General features: G+C 33.8%; 1 protein-coding gene across 3 annotated transcripts in view; it reads right to left on the reverse strand.

Moving 5' to 3' along the window:
- DPP10 (dipeptidyl peptidase like 10) overlaps nucleotides 1-17,482 on the reverse strand; it is a 649,316-nt gene that overhangs the window by 267,930 nt on the left and 363,904 nt on the right. For all 3 annotated transcript variants that reach the window (XM_081051712.1, XM_081051713.1, XM_081051714.1), the window contains one exon: nucleotides 17,127-17,201. In XM_081051712.1, coding sequence (XP_080907838.1) covers nucleotides 17,127-17,201 — 75 coding nt within the window. The remainder of the gene's footprint in view (nucleotides 1-17,126; nucleotides 17,202-17,482) is intronic.

The following is a 17,482-nucleotide window of genomic DNA, read 5'->3' on the forward strand; positions in this document are numbered from 1 at the left end:
TGATAAAATTAAATAGAATTATACACAAAGGCATGCCAAAAATGAGAGTATGCAAAAACTGGTAAACTATGAGTAAGAGTTATAGTCTACTTAACTTTATTGTGCAGGCAATTTTTGATAAATGCACACTCCTGGTTTTGATAATGCACTGTTTGTTATGCAAGATGTCACCACTGGAGGAAGGTTGGTGATGGGTACAGAAGACAGACATCTCTGCCATGTTGCAACATCATGTGAGTCTACGAGTATATTTAAAAGTAAAAGTAAAAATAAAAAGATACATAAAAAAATTCTCCCTAGCGCTTATCACCATGTACCATGCTGTATAATTTACTTATTCATTTTCTTCAGCCTCTATCTCTCAGTATGCACACTCCGTGTGCACAAGGAATTCTCACTTGTTTCTGTTCAGGGCTATATTCACGGCACATAGACCAATGCTTGGCACACAGCAAACTCTCTATGAATAGCTATTAAATAAATTTATAATTCATGTAGATAATATTTTACATTTGAAAATCATCTTAACATTATGATTAATATCATGACCTTTGATTTTGATACCATCTCTGCTATTATCTAGTAGGTCTTCGTCAAATCTCTTGAACTGTTTGTTCAATTTTCTCATCCAAAAATTTAATAATGCTTAAAAGGTTAAATTAAAATAACACACACAGTAAGGCAGAGTGGAGGAAGTGTTATTTAAGATAAACTTCTTGGAAATAAAACCATATGCTTCAATAACCCTTACAAAATTAACATCATTCGACTGAGTTATTTATCAGAAATATGGACATAATGTTAAGTGCAAGGATGATTATCTCAACATCATTTGTATAGTGGGGATATTTAACCTAAATGTACAGTAACAGGAAAAAGGGCTATGTTTTTGACACATTGTAATTTGGAGCTTTTTTCTTAAAAAAAGACTTACTTTTTATTAATAAATAACTAATAAGTACAGGTCTAATCCACAATCACTCAGTTGTAGTCAGATGTTAAATTTCTATTCTTTATTAACATCGTGACCATCAACATCATCCATTATTTTGAAAAATTCCCCTTTCACACCCTTTTTTGCAATGTGCCTATATTTTGCATTACACCAATAAATGCAAAAATAATTTTGTCAGTTATAAGGGGGGGTAAGTGAGCCTACATCCCACTATTTGGGTCTCAAGGAATTACTGAATATTTATTTATAAGAAGTTTATCTTAAATAACACTTCCTCCAGCTCTGCCTTACAGTGTGTGTTATTTTGATTTACCTTTTAAGCATTATTAAATTTTTGGATGACAAAATTGAATAAAAAATTCAAGAGATGAGACAAATGAAGTAAATGAAGGTAATGTAAGTTGCTAATAAAATGTCTTTTTTATAGAATGTGTTATTATATATGATAGGCATACATATTAAGTAAAATGAATTTATACAATGGAGTATTACTTGGCCATAAAGAATGAAATTTTACCATTTGCAATGATATGAATGGACCTAGAGAGAACATTATGCTAAGTGAAATAAGTCAGATGGAGAAAGACAAATACTATGTGATCACACTTATATGTGGAATCTAAATAATAGAATAAATGAGCAAACTAAACAGAAATAGTCTCAGATATTTAGAGAAAAAAAACTGATGGTTGCTAGATGCGAGCAGAGTGGAGATGAGATAGAAGGTGAGGGGATTAGAAAGCAAAAATTGGTAACCACAATATTGCCACGGGGATATGAAAGACAGTTTGGGGAATATAATCAATAATGTAAAGATTTTGTAGGTTGTCAGATGGGCATTTGTCTTATTAGGGAGACCATTTCATGGACGGTGTAGATTAGATACCTGACCACTGCGCTGTACACCTGAAGCTGAAGCTGAATAATACTGAATGTCAAATATATACATATATATATATATATATATATATATATATATATATATATAGTCACAGGATGTGGAGTACAGCATAGGAAATAGAGTCAGTGGAATTGTGACAGCTCTATACAATGTCAGAGGGGTAATGGTGTGGGGGGAGGGATATAGATTGTAGGGGTGTAAATGTCTAACTATTACATTGTTTTATACACCTGAAACTAATTTAAAAGAAAAGAAAAGAAAAAGAAAAATCTGCTCCTCAATTCCATATATAGGGAAAAGTAATAATGACAAAGTGATACCCCTATATTGAAAACTATTAATGTTTTTGCACTTGAAACATTATAGGCAGAAATATTTTTCTGTTCAGAAAGAAACATGATTAAAACATTGTCAATCAGACACTTTTCATAAATTTATATGCACACTTATAAGTGCAAAAACTAGTTTAAGGTAAAAAATTATATGTGAAGAACTTTGATTATCTAACTTATCTCTTTTATGAAGATCAAAGTTCATGTAAATACCCTGGCTTTTCCTCATCTCTGTAAAGTATGATTACATACCCTTATTATGAGACAGGTATTGAAAGCTGTTAAGAAGAAGCAGGGAATGTGTCCTCCCTCCCTGAGTGGTGAAGCTTTGTCTCCCACATCTCCCAATCATTCACTTATTTAAAAAAAAAAAAAAAAATTCTCAAGAGTGCACACCTGCATGATTCTTGGTATTGGGGATGACACAGTTAGAGATGTAAATGATCTTAAAGGCACAACGGGAATAATGTGCAAAAATTTAAAGTAAACATAATTATCAATAAGTGAAATTAAGTACTATTATACAATACTTCATTATGTTTTAGGTACACTGGATTAAATCTCATATATAAACAAAAATGTGTCTCTTAATAGTTGTTTGAATTTTTTCATGATAAGCCTTGGTCATTTTCTGGCTGAGATCTTTTAAAAATTCATGGCCTCATTACTCTAATGATATTCTCTACTCCCTCTTTATTCAGAAATGCTAAGTTTCTTTTCATTTGGTTAATTAAGAGGTTCCTTTCACCACCCACCATCTTTGAGCTGGTTAATTTACTAACACACAACTCTTTTTTTTTTTTTAATAGGCAACATAAAAGCAATTAAAAGTTAATCAGTGTAAACTCCAGTTAGTATCATAACGTTATTTCTTGGTATAATCAGAAAACATGACTTCTAGATTCCCTTATATGAGTGTCCATTCTGTTTGTTTCTACTTAAAGTTTTCCATTTCTAGTAAGAATTATTGTTACCATTTTCTAACGAGGTATCCTGTATTTGATCCTATTCAAAATAGATATGACTAAATAAAGCAAATTCTACAGCTTTTGTTTGAAATCTCTAGCAAGAAAAGTCAAGGACTGTATGTTCTGCAAGATTTCAAAATTGACATATTAGTTGGAGAATCGCATATTTCTTTCTTCCTGTGTTTATCGTATGATGTATTTCAAATGGAAAACTGTTATCTTTCTTGGATTAATGAAAGGCATTGGAATTTATCCCAACACAGTTTGCCCATGCAAAATCTTTTTGCACAGAGCCTCTAATGGACAGTTATCCATCCACCTTTTGTAAATTTCTAAAGCAAGTTAACACTGCCTCCCACACTGGCCCCTGTATTGTTGAATAAGCAAGTGTTAGACAGGCCTTCTTTATGCTGAGCCAAAATTCACCTTCCCGATGCCATTTAATATCACTGGCCTTAGTTTTTGCACTAAGGAATACATCTAATTTCTATTATCTATGATAGTCCTTCAATACTCAACATATGTATTATTCTCTCCATATTTTTCCAAGGTTTTTCTTCCCACAAATACATAGCTAATTGCTTCATTATAGCTTTTAAGCCTTTGAGAATTATGATCATCTCCTTCTATGCTTTCTCCAGTTGGGTAGAGGATTCCAGATGTTTTCCTACTGACACTTAGAACACCACAACTATTACCTCCAGTGTTCTAGAGCAGCAGCACCAGTAGCAACAGAAATACAATGTTAGCCTTACACATGAAGGTTTAATTTTTTGTAGCCATATTGATAAAAAATAGAAAGAAGTGAAATCAATTACTAAAATATTTCATTTAACCCAATATATTCAAAATATTATTTCAATATATTATGACTATGACTCACTATTAATGTTTTATATTTTTTCCTCTTTTTTACTAAGCCTTCAAAATCTGGACTACATACTTTACACGTACAGCACAACTCAATTTAGACTAATCATATTTCAAGTGCTCAATAGCCACATGTGGCCTGTGGCTATAGTACGGGATAACCCAGTTCTAGATAGTTTAATTTTATTAAGTTGGCCTAAAAATATGTCAGTGGTTTTAAAGTTCATTTGACAGTCTACCTTCACACTGTTTAAGGTCAGTAAAAATATCTAAGCTGGCATATCAGTTACTATCCTCATCTTATATTTCAAGAACCTGATTTTTTATAAAACTCATGTTGAAATTCACTCTAACCACTAATAAGGTTAATTGTGTTGACTTAGGCCAGTATTCCTATCGCTAGATCATCTGTACTCTTGATTCTGCAACCTACTAATTCAACTCTCAAGTCTTGCCTGTTCCTTTTAAATTTTGTAAGTTTTATTTATTTATTTATTTATTTATTTATTCATTCATTCATTCATTCATTCATTCATTCATACATACATTCATTCATTTAAAACTGGTTTATCTCTCTCAATCTGACTTATTTCACTTAGCATAATACCCTCTTGGTTCATCCATGTTGTCCTATAGGGTAAGATTTCATTCTTTTTTATGGTCGAGTAATATTCCATTATATACACTGTGTTTCCCCAAAAATAAGACCTAGCCAAACAATCAGCTCTAATGTGTCTTTTGGAGTGAAAATTAATATAAAACCTGGTCTTATTTTACAATAATATAAAACCAGGTCTTATATAATATAATATAACATATAATATATAATATAATAATATAATGTAGTGTAATGTAATATAATATAATATAATATAATACCAGTTCTTACATTAATTTTTGCTCCAAAAGACACAGTAGAGCTGATTGTCCAGCCAGGTCTAATTTTCGGGGAAATACGGTATGTATTGTGCCAGGTGGGTACTAGACTAATCGTGGGGATCACTTCATAAATCATATAAATCTCTAACCTCTATGTTGTACACCTGAAACTAATATAAAATAATATTGAATGTCAAATGTAATTGAAAAAATAATAATAAATAATTTTATAAATTAAAAAAATAAAAGCAACGAATAAATCAATAAAACCGCTTTAATCATGCGGAACAGGGAAGGACCATGAAAATAACACAGGGTTGTGATATAACAACAGAAGTTCTCACACGTAATATTAATTAATCACATGGTAGTGAACCAACTTCAAAGCTACCTAACTTCACCAGCATTCAGCATATAATCTTCACAGAATGCTACTGTCCTAAGCCTTCATGCTTATGTACTGTCCTAAGCCTTCATGCAAGTCAATTCCTTCATCTCAAGATCTGTGGTAGCCAGTGGCTCTCATCTCCTGGTTTTCGTGGCCTGCTGTACTCCCCTCCCACCTGGAATTACAGCTGTCCCTGTGTGCTGAGTAGACTATAGTGGCATTGAAGGTTTATGAGTCCCAAGGTCAGATCAAAAAAGGCTTTGCAGACCCCGCCTGCCCCCTTGTATCACCCACACTGTGAGAAGCTGTCTGCCATGCCATTTGGACAGCAAGTAGCCCGGTCCAGAGGTCCACCTCGGGAAAACCTGAGGCTGTCTATCAACAGACAGAATTAATGTGTGGGTTAAGGGAGTGAGGCACCTCAGAAGCAGAACCGCTGGCTCCAGTCAGGACTTCAGATGACTGTAGTCCCAACAGACATCTGACAACAATCACATAAGAGACCACAGGTGGGAATTGTACAGCTCAGCCCTTATAGAATTCCGGATGCACAGAATCCATGATTATAACTGATTACTCTTTTATGCCACCAGGGTTTGGAGTGATTACACAGCATTAGGTTACCAGAGCAAGACCTTAACACTTAGTGTGATAGTATTTTGCTAAAACAGTGTTTCTCAAAATATTCTAATGATTTTGACTATAAATGGAAAAAAAAACTATAAATACCTACGACAGAAACAAGACTTGAATGAGATACCTCAATATATTAACACTGGTTTTCTCTAAAAGAGGTAAATACAGGCATTGTAATTATCCCCTACATATTTTTCAGTATTATCAGATTCTCTATAATAAACATATTGTTTTTCAAATCAAAAGACAATAAATGCTATGGGGTTGAAATGGTGATAAAATGATAGCTAGATTAATAGCTACTACAAAAAAAGAGACAAAGTTGTAAGCACTGTCTTCCAAAACTTAGGTTTTCTTCCTTCTTTCTTTCCTTACCGTTCTCTTCTTCTTCTTCCTCCCCCAGCCACACAAGGATTCTTCTGCTTTCACCAAGGGAAAAAAAACATTCCAAAATTGATATGAATATCTTTTTCATGCTTTATTACCTCTCTTTTGTTAGGCGAAGGTTAGCTAGGAAGGCAGTTTAGCAGCAGCTAGTAAACTGAGAAGGTACGTTTTATGGTCACCGGAAGGCAGGAGGCTCTCAGGGTCAACTTCACATCACAGGTGTTTGAATTCAATTTCCTACACTGCAGTTTCCCTGAGTTTATTATTAATAGGATTATTTGAAATATTAGTGTGTCCCACTAATTCATAAGTGTATGAATCTTAATAACTTAGACAATCCCATGACTAGATCATCTACTCCCACAGACTTCTTAAATATGTGTCTGTAATTGTAGAGCACTGAAGTATTAAGACCCAGAATTTAATGAGATCATTCACTAGAAAAGAGTTACTTTTCCAGGCAGTAATGCATGCAAGATTCATTTTACTAGGATTGCTTCTCAGATAAAATAGATATTTATCATGAAGAGGGTCTTGTCTACAGAATTACAGACCGATAGGAACATACATAATCTGAAATAAACGCATCTGTCTCTAGAGAATATTAATATTTTTTGTAGAACATCCATTCTGGAGGACAGATATAAAGACAGCAACTCTGACACATGAACAATTCATTCAGTTTTTACTTTTCCATTCAGAAAAAAGTTTATTTTCATGAAGATTTATGTCCTGTTGTGCATAAAGGACAGTTCTAATTATGCTGAAACAGTAAATTCAATTAAAGTGTTTGACCCCAATCATAAGACATAATAAGGAAGTTAACAATGTAAAATAAATAGATAATTTAATGATCCATTAGTCTATTTACTGTGTAGTGTTAATCTAAATAATAGAAAACTATAAATGAGATTTTAAAGAGATTTTGTTTTTAATTCTTGTTTCTACTTACTAGTTTGTCTTCACAAAAGAAATGTATATATAAAACATAATTCACCTTTCAAAGATGGCTTCAAAGGCAATTGTTAAATAATTCAAATGGACTAATAATTTAAAGCATATTGGGATAATATATAAAGTAGATTGGACTTAAATTGATAGTATTTATGATTTGACTCAGAATAACAGAAAAAATAACTGATATGGGAAATGTTAAATACTAGATGACAATTCTTAACAACATACACCTGATCATCAAAATTTCCTAATATGTATCTGTCTTATATTTTGAAACACTTTTCTTTAAAAATATTATTAAATTCATGACATTGAAATGAGTCCTACATAATTTAGTTGAATATTTTTGAGAAACAACTTCTAAGAAGCAAATGTAAAAATAAAATATAAGACCACTAAGTCTGGAGAAGTATAATAAATGTTACCCGAGTATCACAAATAATATACAATAGAAGTTCCATTTGTCTTAATGTTTCTTAATTAGAATATAGTTGATATAATTTCAAACGTATAGAAAGATAATTATGCCAGAGTACAGAATAAATCCATGAAGGCATGTAAGATCATTTTCAAAATGACAGTATGATCAAATGTATGATCAAATGACTAGGGGCTTTGGCAGTACAAAGATGGGAGTGTGTCGGAACTCTGCAACTGACAAGCGAGGCCCTTAAGTTAGCATCTCTAAGTCTCCTACCTCTGCAGAAAATGATGTCACTGGCAAAGGAGCAAAGACACTGGGAGGATTAAACTGATAAACACACTTCCCATATAAGAGGCACTATGTGAGCACTCAACAAAGGTTTGTTCCCGATACCACAGTCCCTTTTTAAAATATTTGGCAAAGAAGAAAAAGGGTAATGGATAAGAAAGAAAGGATCAGAAAAATAATCCACCATAAAAATTGGTTATTCATATAAATATATACATATTTGTTTATAGTCCAATCAGCAGTAGAATGGATACACTATGATATAGGCAATGGGACACCATAAAGCAGGGAAAATTAACAAGGGACTGTCCAACTATTGAACAGTAAGGATATATTTCACAAACTTAGTGTTGAGTAAAAGACACACAAAATAATGCATACTGTGTGAATCTGTCTATCTCAAGTACAAAACCAGACAAAACTACTCTAAGCTGTTAAAAGCTTGAACTGTGGTCTCCCTTGTAGTTACGGGAAAGGATCAGAATCATTTTCTGCATCTTGATCTGGGTGATGGTTATAGGGATGTGTTCAGTTTGTCAAAATTCATGGGGTGATCCTCATAACATATGCGTATTCCTACATGCATGTTACACATCAACCAAAAGTGTAAGTGTGCATAGCTTAAATATACACTCAAATATTTTGCTCCAAATTTCCATGCACTCCTCACTAAGCCATATATACTTACAACATGACAGATAAAGCATCCACATTGAGGGGTAAATGAGGCCAGACTAGTGTCCAAGACCAGAACAGAGCAGCTGGACATTAAATTCAGGATCAAATTATTTTGAAATATCAAAGAAAGCATAGTATATTCTCTTTCTTAAATGATATTTGTTCTAAATCATTGTCATATACCTAGGTAAGTTCCGGGTGCTTTGGTCTTTTCTCAGGTACAGCACTTGGATTTTAAGACATCGGACCCTCTAAAAAGGTGGTTCTCAATCTCAAGAGAACATCAGAATCATCTGGAGGCCTTGTTAATCCATGGATGTGGGTCCCACCTCAGTATCTGTTACAGTGTGTCTGAGCAGGGCCCAAGAAATTATATTGCTAATGATTCCCGGGTGATTCTGATGGTGAGGTTTTGGGACCATACAATGAGAACTACTGTTCCAAAAAAAAAAGAAAAAAGTTTCAATCCTGAGTCATATTAGGCAAGCTTGGAAATCTTTGTCTCTGTATTTCCACCAAAACAATTAAGAATAACAATAATTACTATAAAGAGAAATTGTTAGGAAAAGGGTGTACAAGTAAAGATTTTGGCACAAAGTAGGTACGGTATGAAAAAGTTGGTGTTTTTATTTTTATTTCTAGTGTTGCCCTTGTTTGGAGTCTGGAAAGTCCTCAGTAGTAAAAGGTACTACTTCACTTAAATTCAGTGGTCTTCAACCCTCACTGCACATTACAACCTCTGGGGGAGTCTTTAAAACTCCAATGCTTGCTTTCTATTCCAGACAGATTAAATCAGGATTTCTTCAGGGTGGGACCTAAGAATTTTTTTAAAACTCCAAGTGATTCTCATGTGCAGCCAAGATTGAGAATCAATGCTTTAGTTCTACAAACTTAGACTGTTTATCATGTCCCATTTGCTGTAGAAAACTCTATGGGCATTAAAAGGACTGAAGCAAAGTTCTTGACTTTTAAGGCACTTATAGGTTAGTCAAAGGGACATAACTAGACATGTTTTCATAAATGGGCATGTTCAATATAATGGATTATCAGGGAGCTATTAAGATGTGCGTATGAACTAGATGCCAGGAAAGCATAGGAAGAGCCACTACTTTCACCTGGAACTTTAAGGAAAAATTTGCAAGAGGTTGTGGTTTATTAATGTATATGCTAATTGTTAGCAACACTGAGCCCGGCATTGTGTTAGACACAATTACAGTTGTGACAAGTTGTATAGAAGGGACATAGAGTAGCATGAAACTTATGACAGGAAATTGGACCGGGTTCGAGAAGTCTGGAATAGCTCTGATGGTAGAGGCAAGGTATGACTGGCTTGGCATCTAAAGAGTAAGTACAACTTAATCAATATGAAGGAAAGAACGTGGGGCAAGAGTTTGCTCCAGGAAGAAGAGTAGTGAAAGTCCCATGATGGGAGGCAACATGGTGCTTCAAGGGAGTGTAGGGAATCCCAGAAAGGCTACAAGCCCCTGGGGAGAGTGGGAGGTGAGGCTGGAAAGTCAGGCAGGGCCTGGCAGTTTGTACTATGACTCTTGGTCTTTATGCCAAAAAGCCTTGGAAAGATTGAAACAGAGGATGACAATCAAATATCCTTTTTATAAAGATCAATTTAGCTTGAGTATGGAAAACTGACTAAAAGGCAAAAGAGTGATGGAAGGAAAACCAGTTAGGAGCCCTGTCATTTCTCTCAAACAGGAGATGATGTTAGCACATTAATCCTCCATTCGCAGAACTCTTCTTTTTTAATTGAAATACATTTGACATATAATATTATGTAAATTTAAGGTGTATGTGTTCATTTCATACATTTATAAATTGTAATATGAGCTCCATTGTAACAATAATTAACACTTTTATTATGTTACATAATTATCCTATCTTTTAAGTAGTTGGAATAATTAAGTTCTAGTCTCTTAGCAAGTTTGATAATTATAATACAATATTATCTATATTCACTGTACTGTGCATTATATCTCTAGGGCTTATTCACTATTCGTATGTTTGTACCCTAAAAAATTCTGTCCTGTTCCCCCACCGCCATTCCCTGGTAACCACCATTTTATTCTGTTTATTCAAGTTTGGCGTTTAAAAATTCCACACATAAGTGACATCATACAATACCTGTGTTTCTCTCCAGGACTCCATTCATCCTTACTCTGTCCTTCAGACAAGAGTGCAGATGTGAGCATGCAGGCAGGGAAATTCCTGCTGAGTTATTATAGAGCAATCAGGTTCAGACTTTGGTCACAAACCAGAGACAAAAGCACTTAGTGGGTTCTCTCTCCTTGGTCTAATAATATGCAATTTATTTTAGAAGTATTTGTCATATATCATTGCATTCTAAAAAATAACTGTTGGATAAATTCAACAATCTGGATATAAGAGGTGGGACTTATTTTGTTTCTATTTACTTGATCTTTGATCATGCAAATTTACCATTAAAAAAAGAGGGGAGTGTTCAAGATTATCTGACTTTCTGCTCTTTTCTCCAGTATTTCAGGGGCACCCACCTGGAGGTTTCTATGTTTGCTTTGCTTCAGAGTCCATTTCTGTGTAAACAGTCACCAACTGAGATGTCTACAAGGGTCAGACAAGTTCTGCAACTGTGAGAAAGAGGCTGGGCAGAAAAGAACTACCAGAGATATCCCCACCTACCACCAAGACACTTTAGCAGAGGGAGTCAGGTTTAAATACTGCTACCCCCAATAGACTTCTCCTCTGGAAAGATGCAGAGAGAAAGGCAGAAGACTCCCACAAGACTAGCCCAAAGTACCCCTGCAAGCAGGACAGCCTTTTAAAACATTTAGACTCTACCTCCCTACAGGGTGACTCATCTTTCCTTCCAGTCACAATTTATCTCTCCTTCCTCTTTCTGCCACTTATCTACATCTTTTCCCTTTGTAATATAGTTAGTGGAATCTTAGAGTCTTTACCAAACTGTAAGATGTTAACAGTCAAGACTCATTCATTTTAATCTTTCTATAGATCCGTACTACAAGCATTAACACATTCTCATTTTCTCTAGAGCAGAAATGAGCTAGGACCCATATTATAGACCTAAACTATGGGAAGCATTAATCTGACTAGAAAAAGAAAAGCGGCTCCTCAATTTGTTGAAATTATTTTTTAATATTTTTGAGCATAAATAATTTATATGGGAAAAATAGTCTTCATATTATTGTATCAGAATTAATTAATACTTCTAATCAAAGGAGAGAAAAATCATTCCAAGTTTGATAAAACATATATCGTACTAATGCAAAATATTATTTTGGCTTCTTTGCACAGTACTAAGAATGGTTGTTTTATATTTTACACTATTTATTTATAATGCAGTTCTTTATACGGAACCTTTAAAAACTGTCCATAAACCTACAAGTATATTATTAATTATACTTGCTTTATGACTTGCACACTATAACCTCAAATCCTTACAGCATTGTTAAAATAGTATAATTCACATGGAAATGGATTAAAAAAAAAAAGCCAGAATCATACTTTTCATACTTTAGACCCAATGATTGTATCAATGCAAGTTCTGAATAAAGTATTTCAACACTGGTAACCCACAGATGAGTGTTTCAACACTGGTTGCCCACAGGTAATATGCAGAACTCAGTTGGTGACCTATAAAATACCTTCTAAATTTGCCCTTCACTAAGTAATGTGCCTTTTGCTCATATTGAGACTTTGCTAGAGAGAAAAAACTAAAACAGCTCTATTGAGCAAGGTACCAGTGACTCCATTAAAAAAAAAAAAAAAAGACAGTGCTAGATCCTTTATAGTTGTTCTTTCACAGAATCCCTGAGGCAAGATTATTATACATCTTTCTTTTTACAAGGCAATTATTCAGGATAGTAAGTTTGAGAAGTATTCGTATTTCTTCCTCTTCATTAGAGCCACGGAAAAACTGAGGCTGAGGACATGTGTGGCACTTACAAGACAGGTTACATCTTTCTATTGTGTTGTATGACCTAATAATACATGAAAAATATTCCTCGTAAATCTTCCCAAGTAACTTGGTATGATTACATTCACTCATATAAAAGATAGGTCTTCCCATTAGTACAATCATTAGGAAGATAGATATTTTTCACTTGTCACCATAAACAATTAAAAATAAAATGGCATATTTATGCATAAAAGTATATAAAAGTAGAAAAAAAGTACAATTATATATTTATAATATTGGTGGCTACTTTTCTAAGTCTCCAGTCAAAAGAAAACACAACAAAGTAAAAGATAAAGTTTATCACCACATTCAGACTTTCTCTTAGTCAAAAATAAATCCCAGGTCCTGGAGAAAGACAGTTCTGAGTTATAAACAGTCAAATAGCTTTAAAGAGATTTACATCTCAAAAGGGGCACCAAATGAATTTATGAATAAGTAAATAAATAATAAATAATCATTCCCCCCAAATGGTAATATTTTTAAAGAAAGGGCAATAAAACTAATAGTTGAATTACATGAATAGATGTTTCAAAAAATACCGAGAGTACAAAAGACAAAGGAAAGAGTATATTAGCACATTATTCACAATAAAACTAACACAACTGAGATTACATTCTGAGAATGTTAGCCAAATGGTCATTCAAATACATATGTAAATACATAAAGTCAATATCTGTATCTGTATTCATGCCTAAAATATATGTGCATCTTTATATTTATATGGATGTAAATATATATGACTATGTAAATGACTCAGGGTCCTGGAGTCAAGGAACTAGGCCTGAAGAGGCTTCTCAGAGTTGACTTGCTCTGCTTCCTAAGATGCTGGACTGTAATGAATGGATACTGGGGGCCTTGGAGACACTGGGTGTACTTTGCATGTGGGATTAATGAGAAACATTTGGGGACTATCCGAGCACATCTACAATACAGCCCTCTCCGATCCTCACCTCCTGGTAGTCCTCTCCAACACTGAGTTAGAGCTGACTGCGTGACCAAGGAAAACCATGCGGTGAAAGCAACAGATGACTTCTGAGGATAGATCATACAAGGCACTGAAGTTTCTACCTTTGTCTTTTGCATTACTTACTCTGGGGAAATCCAGGTAGCATGTATTGAGGACATTCAAGCCGCACTGCAGGTAGAGAAACCTGAGGCACATGCCAATAGCCAGCACCAATTTGGCATCCACATGACTGATCTTCCTTGGAAGTGTTTCCTCCAGCCTCGGGCAAGCTAGCAGATGGCTGCAGCCCCAGCTGATAGCCAAATGCCACTTCTTGAGATATCCTGAGCCCAAACCACACACCTAAGCCGATCCCAAATTCCCGGTATGCACAAGTTGTGAGCAAACAGTAAGTGTTTTTATTACAGTCACTAAATTTGGGGCAACACATTTATAATTTTACTATAAAACTTATAATTATAAAATTATATTACTATAAAACTAATACTGATTGTGTGTATATATTTGATTAGTAGTTAAGCTATATATAATCTATTAATACAATAATAACTTTTTAACAGTATATTTCTATGTTGGCAAAGATGGGAATAAGCAGGCTGAATATTGCTTAAGTATAAACAAACATAATCATTCTGAAAAACAGTTTTTCAATATATAACAAGACCCTTAAAATGTGTTACACCTGGACTCTTATCTCATACAATATACAAATATTAATTCCAAATGGATCAAGAACTTAAATATAAGAACTAAAACTCTTAGAAGAAATTGTTGGGGTAAAACTTCATAACCTTGAATTTGGCAATAGATTGTTAGATATGATATCAAAAGCTTGTGTAACAAGAGAAAAAATAGATAAATCATACATCATCAGAATTTTTAAAATTTGTGCATCAATGTACAATATTAGGAAAGTGGAGAGACAACCTATTTAAAAGAAGGCAATATTTGCAAATCATATCAGATAAGGCCTACTATAAGGAATTCTTAAACTGAACTACAAAAAGAAAAAAAAATGGCAAAGGGCTTAGATAGACATTTCTCCAAAGAAATACAAATAACCAAGAAGCATATACTCAACATTATTAGTTATTAGGCAGAATATACTCAACATTATTTGTTATTAGGCAGGTGTACACTGAAATCACAATGAGATAATCCATTCATACTCACTAGGATGGCTATAATAAGAACGGAAAATAACTACTGGTGAGGATGCTGAGAAATTGGAATTCTTATGCATTGCTAATGGGAATGTAAATTGGTGCAGCACTTTGGAGAGCAATTTGGTGGCCCCTCAAAAAGTTAAATGTAAAATTATCATATTATCCAGCAATTCCACACCTCAATATATACCCTCAAATTTGAAAATAGGCTTGCAAAAAATTATTGTGTACAAACATCCGTAACACCAGTATTCATAATAGCCAAAAGGTAGAAAAACAACAAATGTCTATCAATGGACGCATGCAGAAACTGTGGTACATGCATACAACTGAACATTATTCACTCACAAAAAAGGATAAAGTACTGATACATACTCTAATGTGGATAAAACTAAAAAATATAATACTAAGTGAAAGACGTCAGACTAAAAACATCACATACTTTATGATTCCATTTACATGAAATGTCCGGAATAGGTAAATGCATAGGGATAGGAATCAGATTGTTAGAGAGGGTGGGGTAGGGGAGAATGGAGAATGACTAATTAATGGATATGGGGCTTCTTTTGGGGTGAGTAAAATGTTTTGGAACCAGAAGAGGTAGTGGTTGCATATCACTGTGAATGCCACTGAATTGTACACTTTAAAATAGATAATTTTATAACTATTGTGAATTTCAGTTTCATTATAAAGTCTGCTATATCCTTTCACTTAGAATTCCATTTGTGGAAATGTATACCACAGAAATATTAAATTTAAGCAAAAAGTGTATACTCAAAAATTTTCAAAACATTTTAAAATATGGAAACAAAGTTCCAACAATCGGAAGAATCTGTAAGCTGGAATCCAGCCTTTAACTGAGTTTTTCTAGTTCAGCTCATTTGCCATGTAATGAAGACAAAGAACAATAATTGTATAATTATACAAAACCAATTTGTTGAGGTACAAGTATCACATCTTACTTGAAAAACCTAGGGTAAATTTCTAAATCCGTCTCATTTTGCATTTTCCAGCTGTTCTGAGATTGTCTTTTCTCTCTGAAATCAGAATAACAGCATCTTCCTAAAACAATGCTTAATATATGATAACTCTTGTTTCCCTACTTTTATATAAGTGGGAATAAAAAGAATAAAACACACAAAAATAATTCTACAAAATGCATTTGGATGTTTCGATTTTGTATGACTTGTTTTTTCCACCTTTGTTAATGCACACACACACACACACACACACACATGCACACATGGTAATCGTGACATTTAATTACTCTAAAATCATGAATAATCCCAAATTACTATCTCAGTATAAACTGTATAGAATAGAATGATATTCAAGTTGTTTAATTTGGGCTGAACAAGATTTATAGGTTTGTTTTGTTTTCTCTCCAAAACGTCAAGTCTAGAGGAGTCTGAATTGACTGCTATCCTTCAAAGACTGAATTTGCAATCTCCCTGTGTTTTTCAGTGTAAATTAATTATTTGAAACAAAATATATATATAAACTCATCTAAAAATATAGGATGTGTGTATTTCAAAAGAATAAAACCATCAAACAGAAGATCCTTTAAACTGTGAAATTTCTTGTGCTCAAAAGCTTTCAATGCATTAGATGAGGTTTCCTGACTTAAATATATAATTTTTATTGTCCATCTTAAAGCACATAAAACATTCTTGAATGATTTCCAGTCACTTCTTTTCTGCACAAACCAATCTGCTGAACTGGATTTTCAACATGTATTTGAATTTTTAGCAGTGTGAATTATATCCACAAATACTCAACAACCATACATACTGCCCTAATTGTGCTGTAAAGCTGACATGGAATACTGAAACCCTAATGCAATTAGAATATTCCATTTGTTCAGAATTAATTTCTTGGCTTGTCCCACTATAGAATTTCCTAAAATCACAAGACTTCGGCCCAAACACTACCAAAGAGCCCACTGCCTATAACCTGGATCAATGTTTCTACTAATCCTGTCCCACTATCCACACTGCCACTCAGGCCACAGCCATTAGGAAACTCCCTAATCTATACACACATGAAATACTCACATAGAGAACGAGGCTATCCTGAAAATGTGAAAAGCCCCCAGGTGTCAGATTTGCTAATATCTGAAACACTCTCCTCTAAAAGAGATGGACTTGGACCAGCACCGGCGCCTGGCAGATTGTCCCAGTTATTTTCTAGCCATTGAAAGGACATTGCCCCAAACTTCCCTTATGCAGTACTGGTCATCAGTGACCCCTGCAACAATTAGATATGCCATTTTTCTCTAGGTGAGTAGATAACCAAGGAAAACTATCAACTGTCACCTGGATGTATCACAAACAAAAGCTTTTCAAAGCAGATCATTCCTTTACCTGTTTGACATCATATGCTAGAAGAACATATTTTAAATCTGGTGAAACTGAATGTCTTGAAGCTTTGAAGGTTACCTAAAAACAAAAGGAAACAATTATTTTAAAAAGCTTAATAACAGAGATATTAACATGCATTTAGATATATAAATATAAAAAATATTGATTACTATAAAACTGTGAAATAGGCATTCTCATTCCTGTAATAAATATGCACATGTATGTATGTATGTGTCATTATACAAATGGATATAAAAACTTGAAGAGGCTACATTAGACATTTCATTAAGAAAAAAATTGCTAGCATATCTTTTCTACATGTTATCACTTAAAGACTGTGCTAATAATTTCATGATTAA

The sequence above is a fragment of the Rhinolophus hipposideros genome, assembly GCF_964194185.1.
Source record: "Rhinolophus hipposideros genome assembly, chromosome: 6".
NCBI classification, from domain to species: Eukaryota; Metazoa; Chordata; class Mammalia; order Chiroptera; family Rhinolophidae; genus Rhinolophus; species Rhinolophus hipposideros.